This window comes from Macaca thibetana, chromosome X (genome assembly GCF_024542745.1).
Source record: "Macaca thibetana thibetana isolate TM-01 chromosome X, ASM2454274v1, whole genome shotgun sequence".
Taxonomy (NCBI): Eukaryota; Metazoa; Chordata; class Mammalia; order Primates; family Cercopithecidae; genus Macaca; species Macaca thibetana.
In genome coordinates this window covers 35,505,422-35,528,419 of record NC_065598.1, presented here as the reverse complement: position 1 = coordinate 35,528,419, position 22,998 = coordinate 35,505,422, and the positions used below count along the sequence as shown (strand labels likewise).

General features: G+C 37.3%; 1 protein-coding gene across 1 annotated transcript; it reads right to left on the bottom strand.

The window, feature by feature from the left end:
- Positions 1-7,983: 7,983 nt before the first annotated feature.
- On the bottom strand, positions 7,984-9,018 carry LOC126946833 (E3 ubiquitin-protein ligase SIAH1-like). Its single transcript, XM_050777519.1, has one exon. The coding sequence runs from the start codon at positions 8,920-8,922 to the stop codon at positions 8,089-8,091; it is 834 nt and encodes a 277-aa protein (XP_050633476.1). The 5' UTR covers positions 8,923-9,018; the 3' UTR covers positions 7,984-8,088.
- Between the last annotated feature and the right edge of the window lie 13,980 nt (positions 9,019-22,998).

The window sequence follows — 22,998 nt, the reverse complement described above, 5'->3', positions numbered from 1 at the left end:
GGGATAACTGCCCCAATTAAAAGACATAGACTGGCAAATTGGTAAAGAGTCAAGACCCATCAGTGTGCTATATTCAGGAGAACCATCTCACATGCAAAGACACACATAGGCTCAAAATAAAGGGATGGAGAAATATTTACCAAGCAAATGGAGAACAAAAAAAGAGCAGGGGTTGCAATCCTAGTCTCTGATAAAACAGACTTTAAACCAACAAAGATCAAAAAAGACAAAGAAGGGCATTACATAATGATAAAGGGATCAATGCAACAAGAAGAGCTAACTATCCTAAATATATATGCTCCCAATACAGGAGCACCCAGATTCATAAAGCAAGTTATTAGAGACCTACAAAGAGACTTAGACTCCCACACGATAATAGTGGGAGATTTTAACACCCCACTGTCAATATTAAACAGATCAACAAGACAGAAAATTAACAAGGATATTCCCACCTTGAACTCAGCTCTGGACCTAGAGGACCTAATAGACATTTACAGAACTCTCCACCCCAAATCAATAGAATATACATTCTACTCAGCACCCGGTCCCACTTATTCTAAAATTGAACACATAATTGGAAGTGAAACACTACTCAGCAAATACAAAAGAACAGAAATCATAACAGTCTCTCAGACCACAGTGCAATCAAATTATACCTCAGGATTAAGAAACTCACTCAAAACCACACAACTACATGGAAACTGAACAACGTGCTCCTGAATGACTACGGGGTAAATAACAGAATTAAGGCAGAAATAAATAAGTTCTTTGAAACCAATGAGAAAAAAGACACAACATACCAGAATCTATGGGACACAGCTAAAGCAGTGTTTAGAGGGAAATTTATAGCACTAAATGCCCAAAGAAAAAGTGGGAAAGATCTAAAATCGACATCCTAACACCACAATTAAAAGAACTAGAGAAGCAAGAGCAAAGAAATTCAAAAGCTAGAAGAAGACAAGAAATAACTAAGATCAGAGCAGAACTGAAGGAGATAGAGACACGAAAAACATTTCAAAAAAATCAATGAATCCAGGAGCTGGTTTTTTGAAAAGATTAACAAAATAGACAGACTGCTAACCAGACTAACAAAGAAGAAAAGAGAGAGTAATAAAATAAGCACAATAAAAAATAATAAAGGGGATATCACCATTGATCCCACAGAAATACAAACTGCTATCAGAGAATATTATAAACATCTCTATGCAAATAAACTAGAAAATCTAGAAGAAATGGACAAATTCCTGGACACATACACCCTCCCAAGGCTAAACTAGGAAGAAGTCATATTCCTGAATAGACCAATAACAAGTTCTGAAATTGAGGTAGTAATTAATAGCCTGTGAACCAAAGAAAGCCCAGGATCAGATGAATTCACAGCCGAATTCTACCAGAGTACAAAGAGGAGCTGATACTATTCCTTCTGAAACAATTCCAAACAATAGAAAAAGAGGGACTCCTCCCTAACTCATTTTATGAGGCCAGCATCATCCTGATGCCAAAACCTGGCAGGGGTACAACAAAAAAAGAAAATTTCAGGCCAATATCCCTGATGAACATCAATGTGAAAATCCTCAATAAAATACTGGCAAACCGAATCCAGCAGCACATCAAAAAGCTTATCCACCACGATCAAGACAGCTTCATCCCTGGGATGCAATGCTAGTTCAAAATATGCAAATCAATAAATGTAATCCATGACATAAACAGAACCAATTACAATGATTACCTCAATAGATGCAGAAAAGGCCTTTGATAAAATCCAACACCCCTTCATGCTAAAACCTCTCAATAAACTAGGTATTGATGGAATGTATCTCAAAATAATAAGAGCTGTTTTTTTAATTTTTATTAATTTTATTTATTAATTTTATTAACTAATAAGAGCCCTATTCACAAGAGCAAACTGAAACTGGACCCCTTCCTTACACCTTATACAAATCTACAGCCAGTATCATACTGAATGGGCAAAAGCTGGAAGCATTCCCTTTGAAAACCAGCACAAGACAAGGATACCCTCTCTCATCACTCCTATTCAATACAGTATTGGAAGTTCTGGCCAGGGTAATCAGGCAAGAGAAATAAATAAAGGGTATTCAAATAGGAAGAAAGGAAGTCAAATCATCTCTGTTTGCAGATGACATAATTCTATATTTAGAAAACCCCATTGTCTCAGCCCAAAATCTCCTTAAGCTGATAAGCAACTTCAGCAAAGTCTCAAGATACAAAATCAATGTGCAAAAATCACAAGCATTCCCATACATGAATAATAGTCAAATCATGAGTGAACTCCCATTCACAATTGCTACAAAGAGAATAAAATACCTAGGAATACAACTTACAAGGGATGTGAAGAACCTCTTCAAGGAAAACTATAAACCACTGCTCAAGGAAATAAGAGAGGACACAAACAAATGGAAAAAATATTCCATGCTTATGGATACGAAGGGTCAATATAATGGAAATGGCCATATTGCCCAAAGTAATTTATAGATTCAATGTTATCCCCATCAATCTACCATTGTCTTTCTTCAGAGAATTCGAATAAACTACTTTAAATTTCATATGGAACCGAAAAAGAGCCCAGATAGCCAAGGCAATACTAAGCAAAAAGAACGAAGCTGGAGGCATCACGCTACCTGACTTCAAACTAAACTACAAGGCTACAGTAACCAAAAGAGAATGGTACTGATACCAAAACAGATATATAGACCAATGGAACAGAACAGAAGCCTCAGAAATAATGCCACACATCTACAACTATCTGATCTTTGACAAACCTGACAAAAACAAGCAATGGGAAAATAACTTCCTATTTAATAAATGGTGTTGGGAAAACTGGCTAGCCATATGCAGAAAACTGAAGCTGGACCTCTTCCTTACACCTTATACAAAAATTAACTCAAGATGCATTAAAGACTTAAATGTAAGACCTAAAACCATAAAAAACTTATAAGAAACCCTGGGCAATACCATTCAGGACATAGGCATGGGCAAAGATTTCATGACTAAAACACCAAAAGCAATGGCAACAAAAGCCACAATTAACAAATGGGATCTAATTAAAGAGCTTCTGCAAAAGAAACTCATCAGAGTGAACAGGCAATGTACAGAATGGGAGAAAATTTTTGCAATCTATCTATCTGACAAAGAGCTAATATCCAGAATCTACAAGGAACTTAAACAAATTTACAAGAAAACAAAAAACAAAAAACAAACAACCTCACCAAAAAGTGGGCAAAGGATATGAACACAAACTTCTCAAAAGAAGACACTTAGGTAACCAGTAAGCATATGAGAAAAAGCTCATCATCACTGGTCATTAGATAAATGCAAATCAAAACCACAGCAAGATAACATCTCGCACTAGTTAAAATGGTGATCATTAAAAAGTCAGGAAACAACAGATGCTGGAGAAGATGTGGAGAAATAGGAATGCATTTACATTGTTGGTGGGAGTGTAAATTAGTTCAACCATTGTGGAAGACAGTGTGGCCATTCTCAAGGATCTGGAACCAGAAATACCATTTGACCTAGCAATCCCATTAGTGGGTATATATCCAAAGGATTATAAATCATTCTACTATAAAGACACATGCACATGTATGTTTATTGCAGCCCTATTCACAAGAGCAAAGAGTAACCCAAATGCCCATCAATGACAGACTGGATAAAGAAAATGTGGCACATATACACCATGGAATACTATGCAGCCATAAAAAAAGGATGAGTTCGTGTCCTTTGCAGGGACATGTATGAAGCTAGAAGCCATCATTCTCAGCAAACTAACACAGGAACAGAAAACCAAACACCGCATGTTCTCATAAGTGGGAGTCGAATAATGAGAACACACGGACACAGGGAGAGGAACATCGCACACCAGGGCCTGTCGGGGGGGTTGGGGCCTAGGGGAGGGAAAGCATTAGGAGAAATACCTAATGTAGATGATGGGTTGACGGGTGCAGCAAATCATCATGGCACATACATACCTATGTAACAAAACTGCACATTCTGCACACGTATCCCAGAACTTAAAGTATAATAATAATAAAAAAAGCAATACCAATTAAACAGGTGAGTTGGAGAAAGGAACCAATGACTAATTATATGCTAGATATAAAATTGTCTAGAGTTAAAAGAGAATGGAAGATACATACTTTTAATTCTTGCAAGCATGTCATAATATTTGAATTAGTGATTAGGCATGCTTATTATAAAGTCCACATATTTTGTGTGACATGTGTAGGTTTATCCAAATATTGATTTTCTCTAACTACTTTGTAACTTTTTTAAGTTATAAAAGTAAATAATCATATATCACTTAAATTTTTTTAAAAAACAAATTATGCTGTGATACAACTTACCAACTAGGAGACTTTGGTTATGAATTTCTCACCTAAAGATGAAGGCTCCAAGTCTCAAGTTTCTTTGTTAGGATTGGCCAAATGAGGGTTTTGTTTTTTTCTCTGAGCTGCATTACTTACAAATTGTACCTCTCATTTACCACCTTTCATGCATTTCCCTGCCTTGGTGCTTTTCTTTTTAAAATGTGTACTTTATACACTGTTTTTCCATCAACTTTTAAGTTCTGGGGCACATATGCAGGATGTGCAGGTTTGTTACATAGGTAAACGTGTGCCATGGTGGTTTGCTGCACAGATCATCCCGCCTCCTGGGTATTTTATTTTTGAAAGGGAGCTTCCTCTGTTGCCCTGGTTGGAGTGCAGTGGCGCCATCTAGGCTCACTGCAAGCTCCGCCTCCCGGGTTCACGCCATTCTCCTGCCTCAGCTTCCCAAGTAGCTGGAACCACAGGCACGTGCCACAATGCCTGGCTAATTTTTTTGTATTTTTAGTAGAGACGGGGTTTCACTGTGTTAGCCAGGATGGTCTCGATCTCCTGACCTCGTGATCCGCCCACCTCGGCCTCCCAAAGTGCTGGGATTACAGGTGTGAGCCACCACGCCCGGCTGCCTCCTGGGTACTAAGTCCAGTATCCATTAGCTATTCTTCCTGACGCTCTCCCTTCCCCCACCTCCCTAACAGGCCCCAGTGTGTGCTGTTGCCCCCGAGGTGTCCATGTGCTCTCATAGTTCAGCCTCTACTTATGAGACCATGCTGTGTTTGGTTTTCTTTTCCTGTGTTAGTTTGCTGAGGATAATGGCTTCCAGCTCCATTCCTGTCCCTGCAATGGATATAATCTCATTCCTTTTTATGGCTGCATATTCCCTATTCAATAAATGGTGCTGGAAGAGTTGGCTAAGTCATATGCAGAAAAGTGAAACTGGACCCCTTCCTTACACCTTATACAAAAATTAACTCAAGATGGATTAAAGACTTAAATGCAAAACCCAAAACGATAAAAACCCTAGAAGAAAATCTAGGCAATACCATTCAGGACATAGGCATGGGCAAAGATTTCATGATAAAAGCACCAAAAGCAATTAACAACAAAAGCCAAAATTGACAAATGGGATCTAATTAATCTAAAGAGCTTCTGCACAGCAGAAGAAACTGTCATCAGAGTGAACAGACAACCTACAGAACGAGAGGAAATTTTTGCAATCTACCCATCTGACAGAGGTCTAATATCCAGCATCTATAAGAAACATAAACAAATTTACAAGAAAAAAAAAAACATTAAAAAGTGGGCAAAGGGCATGAACAGATACTTCTCAAAAGAAGACATTCATGCAGCCAACAAGCATATGAAAAAAGCTCAACATCACTGATCATTAGAGAAATGCAAATCAAAACCACAATGAGATACCATCTCACACCAGTCAGAATGGCAATTATTGAAAAGTCAAGAAACAGATCCTGACCAGGTTGTGGAAAGAAAGGAATGCTTTTACAATGTTGGTGTGAATGTAAATTAATTCAACCATTGTGGAAGACAGTGTGGTGATTCCTCAAAGACATAGAAGCAGAAATACCATTTGACCCAGCAATCCTACTACTGGATATATACCCAAAGGAATATATATCATTCTATTATAAAGATACATGCATGCATATGTTCACTGCAGCACTATTCACAATAGCAAAGACATGGAATGAATTCAAATGCCCATCAATGACAGACTGGATAAATAAAATGTGTATTTTATACACTTCTTAAAGACGAGTCCATCATTGCTGCTAGAGTCATTTACTGAGCCAAGCTACATTTATTTTCTTTACTTTTTTAAAAATTTGCCATTGGCTGGGCGCGGTGGCTCAAGCCTGTAATCCCAGCACTTTGGGAGGCCGAGATGGGCGGATCACGAGGCCAGGAGATAGAGAGACGATCCCGGCTAACACGGTGAAACCCCGTCTCTACTAAAAAATACAAAAAAACTAGCCGGGCGAGGTGGCGGGCGCCTGTAGTCCCAGCTACTCGGGAGGCTGAGGCAGGAGAACGGTGTAAACCCGGGAGGCGGAGCTTGCAGTGAGCTGAGATCCGGCCACTGCACTCCAGCCTGGGTGACAGAGCAAGACTCCGTCTCAAAAAAAAAAAAAAAAAAAAAATTTGCCATATATTCTTTTAATGAGAATTATGAAAGACCAAAACATTTTTTACAAAGTGCCTTTTTAAACAAATGAGTTGCTTTTAATTAAGTTTTGTCCATGACAATGCCTTTACAATCAATAAACACAAGAACACATTTTAAACGTAATTTGTCCAATATATTTGTAAAAGGAAATAAAAGCCTATTTTCAATATTTATAAACTTCTATTTATTCTCTAAGCTTTCAAAAATTAATCTCAAAGGTATGACTCATCTGTAGAAAAGAGAAAGCCAGAGGGAGACCTTCTTATAGATGTTTTAAATAGCTTTGGATAATTTTTCCAATGTCACCTTTACTTTCTGGAACTCCTATCTTCACAAAACAGCTGATTTTAAAATATTTCTGGCTGGGTACAGTGGCTCACACCTGTAATCCCACTACTTTGGGAAGCTGAGGTGGGTGGATGACCTGAGGTTAGGAGTTCGAGACCAGCCTGACCAATATGGTGAAACCCCGTCTTTACTAAAAATGCAAAAATCAACCAGGTGTGGTGGCGGGTGCCTGTAGTCCCATCTACTTGGGAGGCTGAGACAGGAGAATTGCTTGAGCCCAGCCAGGAGGTGGAGGTTGCAGTGAGCCAAAATCATGCCACTGTACTCCAGCCTGGGCAACAGAGTGTCTGTCCAAAAAAAAAAAAAAATTTCTAATGAACCAATTAATGCGGGAAAAGAGAATACATATGGAACACGTTATACATTTTACCACAAACAATTATGCATATCAAAAGACACTAACTTTAAAATGGTACAAAAAAGTGAGGTGAAACCTGAATTACAGAATAGAAAGTCAAATCTATTTAACAAAAAACTAGAATAAAAAATTGGCAAATACACACAGAAAAAAACCCACATAGCAGCACTATGTATTAACTCACAAAGGGGAAAAGCAGTAGTCCATGACCACTCAAAATGGCTTATCAGTTAAAGTAAAACAAAAACAAAAACCAAAACCAAAAAATGGCTGAGCGTGGTGGCTCACGCCTGTAATCCCAGCACTTTGGGAGGCCAAGGTGGGCCGATCACGAGGTCAGGAGATCGAGACCATCCTGGCTAACACTGTGAGGTGGCAGGCGCCTGTAGTTCCAGCTACTTGGGAGGCTGAGGCAGGAGAGTTTGCAGTGAGCGGAGATCGCGCCACTGCACTCCAGCCTGGGTGACAGAGCTAGACTCCATCTCAGAAAAAAAACCAAAAAAAAAAACCCAAAAAAACCAAAACAAAACACACACACACACACACACACACACACACACACACACACACTCACAGACCCAAAAACAAAAGAAAACATTATTTTTCAATACCATCTACAACACAAAATTCAAAATTAATTTATAATGTTTTCTTTCTTAATGCAAAATATGCCCATCTTTATATATACTAATGTTACTACACACAACTGTTTCTGTATTTAACAGTCTTTCTATTTATGTGTTGAGCTTATACTTGTGAAGAGTTTCAGGTTGGCAGGCACATGGGTGGCTTATTTTCTGTGAAATTAAACAGTTTTAACACTGAATAGAAAATGTTCCACTGCCATTTCAACACTTATTAATCGTTGCATTGATGCTTAAATCGCCATTTTCTGCAAAATGCAGTGCAGTGTTGCCACCAAAGATTAAGCAGTCTCTATTCTTAATGGTTTTTGCTATGTCCTCATGAATAGGTAGAGGAGTCGCTTCCCAAGTCAGTCGTCGCCGATGACCCTTTAGCTCAAGTCGGTAAGTAAAATTTTCAGCTTCCTTGCGTGTTCCCATCAGCTGTACAGTTGCGAAGAACTGCTGGTCGCCATTGTGATCCTCCTGTTTCTGCAAAACTAACATGAAGTGAAAACCGTAACAGGACTGCATCATAACCCAATCGAAAGCGCCAGCAAGATGAATGTTGGTAGCAAGGAAAATTATATCCTCTCCCTCTATTGTTGTAACGCACTTATGCATATTCGTCAGATGAGGCATTATAGCATCCACAGTGCCTTGCCATTTACAGAGAGTACCAGGGCACGGGCAGGGATAAAGCCTAAACTTACAGACTTCTTCGTGATCTGCTTTTTCTGTGTGTGGCAGAGTTATTTCACATCCCAAACAGGCGTATCTACACGGGAAAAGTACAAAGTCAGCCACTTTCTCCATAGCCAAGTTGCGAATGAATCCCAAGGGGCCTCGGCAAATTGGACAAGATATGAGTTTTGAGTGACAGCTGCTACAAACAAGATGGCCTCTCGGACACTGAAGAATTGGCGGTAACGCGTAGTCTAAGCAAACCGGACACTGGAAGAAACTTGCCAAGTCAATGCTGGATCTAGTCGTGTCAGACTGGGCAGGCGCCTTACTGGGTGGCGACGAGGTATCCAATGAAGCAGTCTGTTCGCTCATTTCTGCAGCTGGAGAGCTCACCTCAGACCCCGGTGCCGTCACCAACGTATTCTGTCACCAATCACTCCAACAATGCCACCGCGGACAGCGCCACTACCTGCCTCTTTGCAGTGGCGAAACAAACGGGACACCCTGGGCCTCCTCAGTCGTGCAGTAGAATGCCTCTAGCAAGGGTCCCCCGCTTCCCCACCGGCCGCCATCACCTCGTGAGTGCTCAAGCCTGGCGCCTCACCGGCTGATGTCATCTCGCGAGTCCTTGAGCCTGGCTTCCCACTGGCCACTGTCATCTCGCGAGACTTCAAGCCTGGCTCCCCACTGGCCACCGTCATCTCGCGAGTCCTCGAGCCCGCCTCCCCACCGGCCACCGTCATCTCGTGAGTCCTCGAGCCCGCTGTGTATTACTTTTTTTTCTTTTTTTTTTGAGATGGTGTTTCGCTCTTGTCACCCAGGCTGGAGTGCAATGGCGCCATCTTGGCTCACTGCAGCCTCCGCCTCCTGGAGGTGATTGTTTACCTTAGCCTCCTGAGTAGCTGGGATTACAGGCACTACCACCACACCCAGCTAATTTTTGTATTTTTAGTAGAGACTGGGTTTGACTATGTTGGCCAGAATGGTCTCAGTCTCTTGACCTCATGATCCGCCCCCCTTGACCTCCCAAAGTGCTGGGATTACAGGCGTGAGCACCCCGCTGGGCATGCACGCGCACGCGCGTGTGTGAGATGGAGTCTCCCTCTGTGGCCCAGGCTGGAGTGCAATGGTGCGATCTTGGCTCACTGCAACCTCTGTCTCCTGGGTTCGAGTGATTCTCCTGCCTCCCTGCCTCTGCCTCCTGAGTAGCTGGGATTACAGGCGTGGGCCACCGAGCCCGGCTAATTTTTATATTTTTAGTAGAGACAGGGGTTTCACCATATTGGTCAGGCTGGTCTCGAACTCCTGAGCTCGTGATCTGTGTGCCTCAGCCTCCTAAATTACCGGGATTACAGGTATGAGCCACCACACCCAGCCCGTGCATTACTTTCTAACAGAAGCTCTCACTATTTACAAATAAATAGCTTGAGAATTGCTTACTAAGTCCTAGAGATCAAACTAGAACTTACTGCTTTAGGTTTGTTTTTGATGCTATCATTACCAATTAAACTTTCATTTGTGTATTTATAAATGAGATTCAACATTCAGGGATTTTCTCTCAGTAGCAGATGGTTTTATGCCTGTAATCTCAACTATCAGGAGGCTGAGGCAGGAGAATCGCTTGAACCCGAAAGACGGAGGTTGCAGTGAGCCAAGATCACGCCATTGCACTCCAGCCTGGGCAACAAGAGTGAAACACTGTCCAAAAAAAAAAAAAAAAATTAAAAAATAATTTCTTCAAAATTTTGTTTTAAAATGAAATATATTATCTTGAACTTCATTTTATACAGTAGTCTTTGAAAGTCACTCTTTAATCTTTTGGAAGATTGCCTACAGAGTATTTAAATTATTTTTCTAGAGTTTCATGTCCTCCATCTCTTCAAAAAAGAATATACACAGATATAAATTTGTATATATGCACACATAGAATGGGCATATATCTACTATAGGCAATGTAGTATAAATATGTGCATTCAAATGAGTCTGCTTTATCCCACAAAAGCCAGATGGTAAATTAAGAAAGCATTTCAGAGCACTGAGAAAAATAGGTCAATAATTGTCTTCAGATAAATTGAATGGGAAAGAAGGGGAGAAAAAAGACAGCTGGGCACCGTGGCTCACGCCTGTAATCCCAGCACTTTGGGAGGCTGGTGGATTACAAGGTCAGGAGTTCAAGACCAGCCTGGACAACATGGTGAAGCCCCATCTCTACTAAAAATACAGGCATGTGGTGGCACATGCCTGTAATCCCAGCTACTCAGGAGGCTGAGGCAAGAGAATCGCTTGAACTTGGGAAGCAGAAGTTGCAGTGAGCCGAGATCATGCCATTGCACTCTAGCCTGGGTGACAGAGAGTCTGTCTCAAAAAAAAAAAAAAAAAAAAATACTAAAGACTATTAATGAAAAATTGTGCTACAACGGTAATTAATGCATGTTTTACTGTTATTTATTGCATAAAAAATCTCAAAAAAACTTGGATAGGAAGAAAAAGTAATTTAATCTTAAAGCAGCACATTGTTACTACTATTGTTTATAATTCTTTTTTAACATTTGTTGATTGTTTATAAATGGCCATAACATTTAAATACATTGATGAAATAATCTCACTTCTTGGAATTTATCTTAAAATATATATATATATAATTTTTTGAGACAGTTTCACTCTTGTTGCCCAGGTTGGAATGCAATGGTGCAATCTTGGGTCACTGCAACCTCTGCCTCCTCAGTTCAAGCAATTATCCTGCCTCAGCCTCCTGAGTAGCTGGGATTACAGGCACCTGCAACTATGCCCAGCTAATTTTTATATATTTTTAAGTACAGATGGGGTTTCACCACATTGGCCAGGCTGGACTCAAACTCCTGACGTCAGGTAATCCACCCACCTTGGCCTCCCAAAGTGCTAGGATTATAGGCATGAGTCACTGCACCTGGCCAAGAAAATATTTCAAACATAAGCAATATAGATTAAGAAACTTTTGTTGTTAGTACTAGTATGGTCCAGACCTTGCCACATCATATTTTTGGTATCTGAAAAAGCTATTTTCCAAAAATTTATATTATAATTGGAAAAGTTTTAAACTTACATATATATGATTTCTATTGACTTTCAATTTATCCTTTTAGATATCCTAAATTGAAATAACATCTGCTTGAAATGACAGATATTTCCATTTCCTTTTCTTTTTATAATTAATTAAGGTATAGATGATATACAAAATACAGCACATATTTAATTAATTCTGTGAGTTTGAACATAGGCATACACCTGTGAAACCATCATCACAATCAAGGTAATAAACATATTCATCGCTCCCAAAAGTTTCTTTGTGCTCATCTGTGTTTTGTTAGTTTTTGTGGTAAGAACACATTGTAAGATCTACTCTTAATAAATGTTTTAAATGCACAATGCAATATTAACTAAAGGCACAATGTTGTACAATGCTGGGTCCGTCCCACAGACCCTGGCCAAGTGACAGATGAAAGGAGTACTTAGACACAGGTATGCGGTGTAAGAGCAACTAGGGGACTGCCTGGCACTAAGGGCCGAAGAAAGAGCAGTCTCGATAAGCTGGGGCTGCTTGCTTTTATTCAGTACAGACATAATACCAAAAGCCTGGAGCCAACACAATCTGTGGGTAATTAACATTATTATCCCCCCATTCAGGGAGCAGTCTTGTGCGCCGATGATCTAAGGTCGGTTTCCAGACAACATAAGTAAACAAGCCTATTTGGGATAAATTTCCCTACACTTCCTTGTACCTACTCTTTGCCCTCTGCCTCAGTGTCAGAGAACAGCTGCCTTCAGCTTATTCTCCCCCAAAGCTATGCAGAGCCTTCTGACTTTCAGAAGGCCTGCTCCTTTCCCTATAGCTTCTCCCACCACTCTGACCCATCTCCTACAGTATAATATTAAATAGATCCCTAGAATTTATTCATCTTGCACAATTGAAACTTTGTACCTGTTGAACAACAACTTCCCTGTTCCAAGGTGAGCAGGTATATGCAAACCTACCCCCAACAGCCGAGGGAGATGAGAGGTCCAAGAAGGAGGCTGTGACAAATCCAGTTTCTCAGAAAGAAATGTTTCATGGGGACTTATGAACAGAAGTGTTGCCTTAGATGGCTGCAACACGGTGAATCCCAGCACTACTCTCCAGAAAGTATCTTTTGTACAGCAAGCTTTTAGGGTAAAAACACGTGCAGCTGATCACATCCCAGGCTTTCTTGCAAAAACTGATGACAACTGAGGAAGGTAGATAAGCATCTTTATGAAGTGTTATCTATGCCACAGGTATTGTCTAAAGAACTTGCTGCAAAACACCTTGATATGCCAGAGTCAAACATGGGTCATCATGGTGGTTTCACTTCAATATGGCATTACACTTGCCATGCCACAGGCTGTTTCTTTTACATCCTCATTTCCCCCTCCTCACAACCCCTGGTGGTCACTAGTCTATTCTCTGCTTCTATGAGTTTGATTTTTTAAGATTCCATTTATAAGTGAGATCATATAGTACTTACGTTTTTGTGTCTGGTTTATTTCATTTAGCATAATGTCCTCTAGGTTTATCCATGTTATCACATATGGGAGAACTTTCTTTTTGAAGGTTAAATAATATTGCATATATATATGTATATCATGGAATATTATTTAACCTTCAAATATATATATATGCAAAAAATACGTATGTATAATACCATATATTCTTTATCCACTTATCCGTTGGTAGACAATAAGTTTGTTTCCATATCTTGGCTATGGTGAATAAGCTTGCAGTGGATGTGGTAGAAAACACACATCTTTAAGATCCGAATTTCAAATTTTTGAAAATATACATAAAGGATGTAATTGATGCATCATATAGTACTTTTGTTTTTAATATTTTTTGGGAAATCTCTATACTGTTTTCTATAACAATTGCACCACTTTACATTTCCACCAACAGTGTACAACGGTTCTAATGCCTCCACATCCTTAGCAACATTTATCATATTTTTTACAAAAATAGTTTATTTTTAATAGCCATCTTAACAGGTGTGAGGGGATATTTCATTGTGATTTGTATTTGCATTTTCCTGATGATTAGTGATGTCGAGCATCTTAACATATACCTTTTGGCTATTTGTATGTCTTCTATAGAAAAAATGTCTATTCAGGTCCTTTGCCCATTTTTTAATTGGGTTACTTTTTGTTTTTACTGTTTTCTACTCAGTTGTATAAGTTTTTCATATATCAGATATGTGGTTTACAAGTATTTTCTCCATTCTCTAGGTTGCCTTTTTATTCTCTTGATATTTTCCTTTGCTGTGCAAGTGCTTTTTAGTTTGATATAGTCCCACTTGTCTATTTATGCTTTTGTTGTCTGTACCTTTGGTGTCATACCCAGAAAACCATTGCCAAAAATAATCTCAGAAACTTTTATATTAGATTTTCTTCTGGGAGTTTTATAGTTTTGTGTTTTATGTTTAAGTTTTTAACCTATTTCAAGTTGATTTTATTTGTGTATTGTATAAATAAGGGTCTAGTTTCATTCTTTTGCATGTGAATTTCCAGTTTTCCCAAGAGCATTTATTGAGGAGACATCTTTTTCATGTTTTATATTCTTGGCACTCCCATCAAAGATCACTTGACCACATATGTATAGGTTTATTTCTGGGTTCTCTATTCTGTTTCATTGGAATCTGTATCTGTTTTCATGCCAATAACATGCTATTTACATTACTATAGCTCTGTTACATACTTTGAAATCAGGAACAGTGATGCTTCCAGCTTTGATCTTCTTCCTCAAGATTACTTTGGCCGTTTGAGGTCTTTTTGGGTCTATATATATTTTAATTTACTGTCACTACAGGTTTTAAGATATTTTTTATTACATCTTTAAAATTTTCTCTTTGGATTTTGATAGTTTTGCATTTAGTCTGTAAATTTCCTTGGGAAGTATGGACATTTTAAAAATATTGAGTCTTCCAACTTTGACCATGGAAATCTCTTCGTTATTTCATTAATTTATTTTCATAATTTTATTAATTTTTTTGTCAATGTTTTGTAGTTTTCAGCAAACAGGACCAGGTTGCCCACACCTGTGATTCTTTTCAGCATAGAACTGAAAGTCCTAGCCAGAGCAATTAGTCAATAAAAAGAAATAAAAGCCATCCAAATTCCAAAAGCAAAAAGTAGAATTATCTCTGTTTGCAGATGACATGATTCTGTGTTTAAAAAAAACATAAATATTCCACAAAATATTACAACTAATGAATTTATTAAAGCTTCAGGATAAAAAAACTAATATACAAAAATCAGTTGTGTTTCTATACAATAACAGCAAACTATCTGAAAAGGAAATTTAGAAAGCAATCTTATTTGCAATAGCATCAGAAGGAATAAAATATGTAAGATTAAATTTAACCAAGGAGATGAAATATTTGAACAATACTCCTTTTCTAAAGTGTCTTCTTGCTGTCTCTTTTCCTGGTTTTGACCATTTGAAATGAACATATAGAGCAAAGTTTATAAATGGTATTCAAAGCAAGTTCCATTGCTGTCTTTATTGGGAACCCCTTTTGTATTTACCATTACATTAGTTGTTTTCTATTGTCCTATTAAGGATAATTTCTATCTTAATAGAAGTATATTTTTATTCCTTATTTAATAAGATTATTTATAAATCAGAATTTTATTTTGCATTTTGCCAAAATGCTTTTTCACAATCTATCTACAAATTGCTTCTGTATCTCACATCTTTTAATGCTTGTGTTTCTCACATCTTGAGACCTATTAATCTTACATTAATAGGTTTTCCAAAAACTTAATCATTCTTGTATTTCAGTCTAATCTTACTCGATCACTGGGTATCATCCCCTTTTAAAAATATCTTTCAAGAATGTAAAATAGGCCGGGTGCAGTGGCTCACGCCTGTAATCCCAGTACTTTGGGAGGGTGAGGTGGGTGGATCACCTGAAATCGGGAGTTCGAGACCAGCCTGACCAATGTGGAGAAACCCCGTCTCTACTAAAAATTCAAAATTAGCCAAATGTGGTGGCACATGCCTGTAATCCTCGCTACTCAGGAGACTGAGGCAGGAGAAACGCTTGAACTCAAGAGGCGGAGGTTGCAGTGAGCCGAGATCACGCCATTGCACTCTGCCTCAACAACAACAACAAAAAAAGTAAAATAATTTATACTAATTATAGAAAGTAAAACAGTCGTGAAGTGAAAAGTTAAAGGTTTGCATGTTTCAACAACTAGAATTTCAGAGATAACTATTACTAAAATTTATTTTTTGTATTTAAATTGACATAGTTGTACATATTTATGGGGTAATAATTTTATTGTTTCCTACATATATATGTTGTATAATGATCAAATCAGGGTATTTGGCATATCCATCACCTCATGCACTTATTTATTTGTAATGAAAACATTCAAAAGCCTCTCTTCTAAGCATTTTGTAATATAGGATACCTTACTGTTATCCCTGTCATACTGTGCAATAGAACAAACTTATTTCTCCTCTCTAATTATAACTTTGACCCATTGATCAACCTCTCCTTCCCATCCTCCCTGCCCTTCTTCTTTTCTCCCCAGTCTCTGGTAATCACAGTTATACTCTGTATGCTTCTATGATAGTAACTTTTTCATTTAGATTCCACATATGAGAGAGATCACGTGGTATTTGTCTTTCTGGGTCTGGCTTATTTCGCTTAGCGTAATGTCCTCCAGGTTCATCCATGTTGTTGCAAGTGACAAAATTTCACTCATTTTTTATGGCTGAATGGTATTCCATTGTTAATGTATAACTTTTTTTTTTTTTTTATCCATTCATACGTTGTTGGACACTTGGGTTGATTCTACATCTTGGCTAATGTAAATACTGCTGCAGTAATCGTGGGACTGCAGATGTCTCTTTAACACACTGATTTTATTTCGTTGGGGTATATACTCAGTAGTGACATTGCTGGATCATATGGAAGTTCTATTTTTAATTTTTTGAGGAAACTTCATACTGTTTTCCATAATGGCTGTAATAATTTGCAATCCCACCAACAGTGTGTAAATGTTCCCCTTTTCTCCACATTCTCACCAACACTTGTTTCTTTTGTCTTTTTGAGAATAGTCATTCACACTGAAGTGAAGTGTTCTCCATTGTGGCTTTCATTCTTATTTTCCTGACAATTAGTGATGTCCAGCATTTTTTCATGTACCTGTTGGCCATTTGTATTTCTTCTTTTGAGAAATATCTATTAAGGTATTTGCCCATTTTTTTAGTTGGGTTATTTGTGGGTTTTTTAAAAATTTTTTCTTTTTGCTGTTAAATTTCTTAATTATTTTGGATATTACTTCTTGTCAAATGTATAGTTTGCAAATATTTTCTTCCATTCTATAGGTTGTCTCTTCACTGTTTTTTCCTTTCCTGTGCCAAAGCTTTTTAGTTTGACATAAAATCCCATTTCTCTATTTTTTGCTTTTGTTGCCTATACTTGTGAGGTCTTATTTTAAAAATCCTTGCTCAGCTCAATGTCATAAAGTATTTCCCTAATGTTTTATTTTAAAATAATAGTTTTAAAGTTTTGTGTCTTACATTTACATTTAAGAATTTTGTTGTTGTTGTTTGTTGTTGTTGTTGTTGTTGTTGTTTGAGACAGGGTCTCTCTCTCTCTGTCTATCACCCAGGCTAGAGTGCAGTAGCGCAATCTCAGCTCACTGCAGCCTCAGTCTGACTCAAGTGATCCTCCCACCTCAGCTTCCCAAGTAGCTAGGACTACAGGCATGTGCCACCACCCCAGGCTAGTTTTAACATGTTTTTGTGGAGATGGGAGCCTCACTGTGTTGCCCAGGCTGGTCTCAAACTCTTGGGCTCAAACAATCCTCCTGCCTTGGCCTGCCAAAGTTCTGGGATTACAGGTGTGAAACACCCTGCCCAGGCAACGATTACGTTTTTGATCAATTTTCACTTGACTTGTGTATATGGTTAGAGGTAGGGGATGTATTCTCATTCTTCTGCATGTGGGTATCTAATTTTCTCAGACTGTCTTTTTGCTAAATTATGTTCTTGGCACCTTTGTCAAAAATCAGTTGGCTATAGGTGCATGAATTTTTGGGGGTGCTCTCTATTTGGTTCCATTGGTCTATGTGTCTGTTTTTATGCCAGTACCATGCTGCTTTGTTTACTTTAGCTTTGGAGTACATTTTGATGTCAGGTAGTGTGATGCCTCCAGCTTTCTTTTGTTTGTTTATTACATTTTTTTTTTGCTCAAGATTGCTTTGGTATTCAGGGCTTTTTGTGGTTTTGCACAAATTTTAGGACTGTTTTTTCTATTTCTGTGAAAAATATCCTTGGTATGTGGATGAGGATTGTATTAAATTTGTACATCACTTTAGGTAATATAACCATTTTATTTATTTATTTTTTTTTTGAGACGGAGTCTTGCTCTATCACCCAGGCTGGAGTGCAGTGGCCGGATCTCAGCTCACTGCAAGCTCCGCCTCCCGGGTTCACGCCATTCTCCTGCCTCAGCCTCCCGAGTAGCTGGGACTACAGGCGCCCGCCACCTCACCCAGCTAGTTTTTTTTTTTTTTTTTTTTTTTTGTATTTTTTAGTAAAGACGGGGTTTCACTGTGTTAGCCAGGATGGTTGATCTCCTGACCTCGTGATCCGCCGGTCTCGGCCTCCCAAAGTGCTGGGATTACAGGCTTGAGCCACCGTGCCCGGCAACCATTTTAACAATAATAATTCTTCTAACTCATGAACATTGGAACATTTCTTACATACTTGTTCAAACAGCAGTGCATATTCAAACATTTTCTTCAGACATAAACACACCCACATACATATAAATACATCAGATGAAAATTTTATAAAACAGTACTTGTCCTTATTACATATGAGACAGTCTGACATCTATTCTATTCTACTTTCTTTTGAAAATATTCTGGTACTGATGACGTTAAATGATCTTGTGACCCAAAAATGAGTCACAAGCTAAAATATGAAATTAATTGCTCTAGGGGCCTTATCACAAGACAAATAAGGTCTTTGGTTTAAATATATGCAAACAATGAAGTGGGATGTTTCCAGTCTCCTGGATGTACTGTGAGATGTTTTTAAAAAGTTGTAAAATGCAAATAACTGAAACTACTGTATCTATAGTATACATTTTTCAGAACTTTTGCTTTCACATGTTGAAGAAGCTCTAAATTACCTTAAGAACACAAAACTCTTGTATTTTACACCCAAAAATATCAGCTTACTCTGATATTACTACTTCCAAATGAGTGGTTTCCTTCTAGATAACTGACTTATCTGTGCATAGCAGAGCCAAGAGTGTCTCATGTTTGTGATATTCCTTAAAACATTTATTATGAGAATAAAATGCCATATTGGGTATTTGCTTTGATCCACACATTTTGCTAAGTACTCACTTTAAAAAAATCTCGTGGTACTTTTACTAAGTCTCATCCCAGGAATACTACACTCCTAAAAATATATTTCCTAGGAGTGTACATCTACTACTGTCAAGTGACAACTGAGAACATCTTGACATTTTATTTCACTTCTAAAAGTCTTAAGAATGAATAAAATATGGATACCCCTTTAATTTGATTACACATTTGTAATCCCTAATATAAGTCATTTGGTCATTGGTACCTGGCTAGGGACATAAGGTTCTGTGTTCAGGGCTCTGTTTATGGCAAGCTGATATTGAGAGTTCAGGGACAATGTTAACATTATTTACATGGGTATATTAGCTTCAATTTAAAAATTAGTACCTGTCCTTTATAAATCAATCTTAGTACAACAAAAATTTTAGATAGAGGGTGCTAATGATAGCTAGGTGTGCTCATTGTACATGAAAATACACAATTTTTAATGCTTCACATATTGAATGTTTTATAGGAAACTAAAATTCGTGGGTAGATACGAGGGTGCTATAACATAACAATATTAATATTACTTTTTAAATGAAAAGCTGAATTGAGCACACAATTTAGGAATGCTATGAATAAGAATGATCGTCGACAGTTAATAAGTCTACTGAAAATAATTATAAATTTATTAGTTCTCTGTTAATTATTTCAAATAAGCTATTGGAAGAATTATCATTTGACTGAATATTTTAAAAATATTTTCAACTTTATGTGAATTATTTTATACTATAATTAGATCTAATGGGAAAACAACTAGATTTAGAACTGGCTTCATATTTAATTTCAAGTGGGAGTAATGTTAATTTTCAGGACTAATTGCTTATCTTAGAAAATTAGTCTTCAGTTTGTCTGTCATTGGGTACATATATGTTGTAGATGTAGTTTTATTTGTTGTTAAAAGAAGATGATCTAATGAATCCCAGAAGTCAACTAGAGAAGAGTTTCTTCAAAAGTCAATATCAGATCTGTGCTAAATGTTTGGTGAGGAAGATTTATAAGTTTATTATGGTGAATTTCATTAGCTGTATGAATTTTAATGAAAATTAACTTAAAAGTATATAATTCAGTTATTTGGTATAAGTAGAAAAATATCATAAAATATTTTTTGAGTAGTAATGTAGTGTAGGAGTTGTTGCCAACTTAAATTTTAAATATTATGTAACATGTCCACATGAAGTAATCTTAAAAACATAATGTTGGGTAATGGTGAGTAAATATCAAGCCATAGATGTGTATATATATGTGTGTGTGTGTGTGCGTGTATGTGTTTATAGTCCTTGGGGAAGATGTACAGTAGTTTTTTAGTTGTCTTTAAAAAAATTTTATATTAATTAACTATTTTATTTTATTTTATTTTTTTGAGATAGAGTCTCACTCTGTCACCCAGGCTGGAGTGCAGTGGTGTAATCTCGGCTCACTGTAACTTCCACCTCCCAGGTTCAAGCAAGTCTCCTGACTGAGCCACCCGAGTAGCTGGGATTACAGTCATGTGCCACCATGCCCCACTGATTTTTGCATTTTTAGTAGAAACGAGATTTCACCATGTTGGCCAAGCTGGCCTTGAACTACCGACCTCAGGTGATCCACCTGCCTCAGCCTCTCAAAGTACTAAGATTACATGAACTTTATTTTTCGTACAGTTTTAGATTGAAAGAAACATTGCACAGGTATTACAGAGAGTTCTTTTTTCCCAGCCTTAGTTTCCGTCTGTATTAACATTTGACATTAGTATGGTGTATTTGTTACAAATACTGAACAAATATTGCTATACTGTTATTAACTAAAATACATAGTTTATTTTGATTTCCTTGGTTTGTACCTACTTTCCATTTTCTGTTCCAAGACCTCATTCTGGGTAGATGTGTTATTTACATTTCCTGTCTCCTGTCTCCTTTTGTCTGAAAATTTTTCAGATTATTTTTGACAACTTTGATAGTTTCGAGGAGTAATATTCAAGTATTTTGTAGAATGTCCCATTTTAGGAATTTGTTTGATGTGATTGTCATTATTACACTGGGGTTGCAATTTTTTGGAAGGAAGACCAGAGATGTAAAAACCATTTTTTTCACATAGTATCAAGTGTACATACTGTCAACATGATTTATGATTGTTGATGTTGACCTTGATTACTTGTCTGAAGTGGTGTTGCTCTGGCTTCTTCACCATAAAGGTGTTCCCCCCTCCCCCATCTATACTACACTCCTTGGGAGGAAGTCACCATACACAGTCTGTGCCTAAGGAGTAGTTCCACCTCTTTTAAGGTGTGGTTGATACTCAAATTATTTGGACTTGTTCTACCAAGGAGATTTGTTTACATTTTCTTATTTATACATTTATTCAAGGTGTATTTATATCAGTAAGGATTCATGGATATTTCTTTTATATTTTGGACTATAATCCAATAGTACTTCACTTATTTTGTTGCTCAAAATTTCCAGCTTTGGCATTGAAAGCTCTTTCAGCCGGCTCCTGTGCCATTTCGATGTACCCCCATCAATGTTTGTGGATTTTGTTTTTTTGTTGGTGGTAGTTTTTTTGTGTGTGTGTGAACACTTTTTCCTCCTTTTCTGGCACTAGAGTATGTTCCAGGTTAATCTTGTATACTTCCTGTCCCAGTTCTAGGTCAGCAATTTCTTCAAGAAGCCATGGTTCTTTGTATCATAGAATGGTATTAGAAACCAAGATCTGGAGTGAGGCATGCTCATTAATACTGAAATGCTGTTTCTTTGAGGTCCTATTAGAAGACAGAGCAAAGAAATATATGCGTGTATATTAATCTGTGTATGTATACATATCTATAAATATTTCTACATGTAAACATGTGTATCTAAATTAAGTTAAACATGGATTCTTACTAATGTTCCCAATGCTAATTCATTACAAAATGAATCATTCTAGCCTCCTTCCCTTTGTGATCTGTTATATTCCATTCCAACACAGATACCTGGCTCCTACCATCTGCTACTCATTTACTTAATTGTCCAATTTTAATATACATGCATGACAGTATCAGAATTGTCTATCTGTACTCCCATGGGAAACAACTTTATTGACTAGGGTGTAATACTTATGTAAAATCCCCTTGCCTTTATTATTACATACTGTATTTCCAAGTTAACTTAAATCTGCACTATCTCTTCAACTCCCTTCCATGTGGTTGTTTCACACACTTGTAATATAGTTTGATTATCTTTACACAGTTTGCATGTTTTTCTAAGATCTCCCAAACTCCTACACAGTTTTTTTAAAAAACTTAAAAACGTTAAGTTTCACTACCTGTGTAAAAAGTTATATAGGTTTTTCAAATGCATAATATCGTGTACCTACTATTACATTATTTGTGGAATAGTTTCATCACCCTCAAATTCCTTGTGTTTCACAGGACCTTGTAGTTCAAGTCTACCAGTGATAAATTCCCTCAGTATTTCTTTGTCTAACAAGTTTTCATTTCCCCTTTCTTTTGAAAAACACATTTTGCTGGATGTAGAATTCTACCTTAGTGTTCTTTTTTTCCCTTCAACATTTTAAATATTTTGTTCCATTCTCCTCTTGCTTTTATGGTTTCTGATGAGAAGAATTCCAATGTAAATATTATCCTTGTTCTTCTATAAGAAAGGTAGGTTTTTTTCCTATGACTTCTTTCAAGATTTTATCTCAATTTTTGATATCATAGCCTAGTGAAATTTTTTTTTTTTTTTTTTTTTTTTTTTGCTGTTCTTCTTGGTGTTCTTCTGGGTGTTCTGTGAGATTTCTGAATTTGATTTGGTATCTGCTGTTAATTTGGAAAATTCTCAACCATTATTAGTTCAAGTGGTTCTTCTATTCCTTTCCCTCTTGTTTCTTCTCTAGGATTCTCATTATACATATTTTGTATCTTTTGCAACTGTCCCTCAATTCTTGCATATTCCGTTCCTTTTTCACATTTCTTTTACTCTTGACATTTCAGTTTGGGAAGTTTCTATTGATATGTCTTTAATTTCACAATTTTTTACTCTTGACATTTCAGTTTGGGAAGTTTCCATT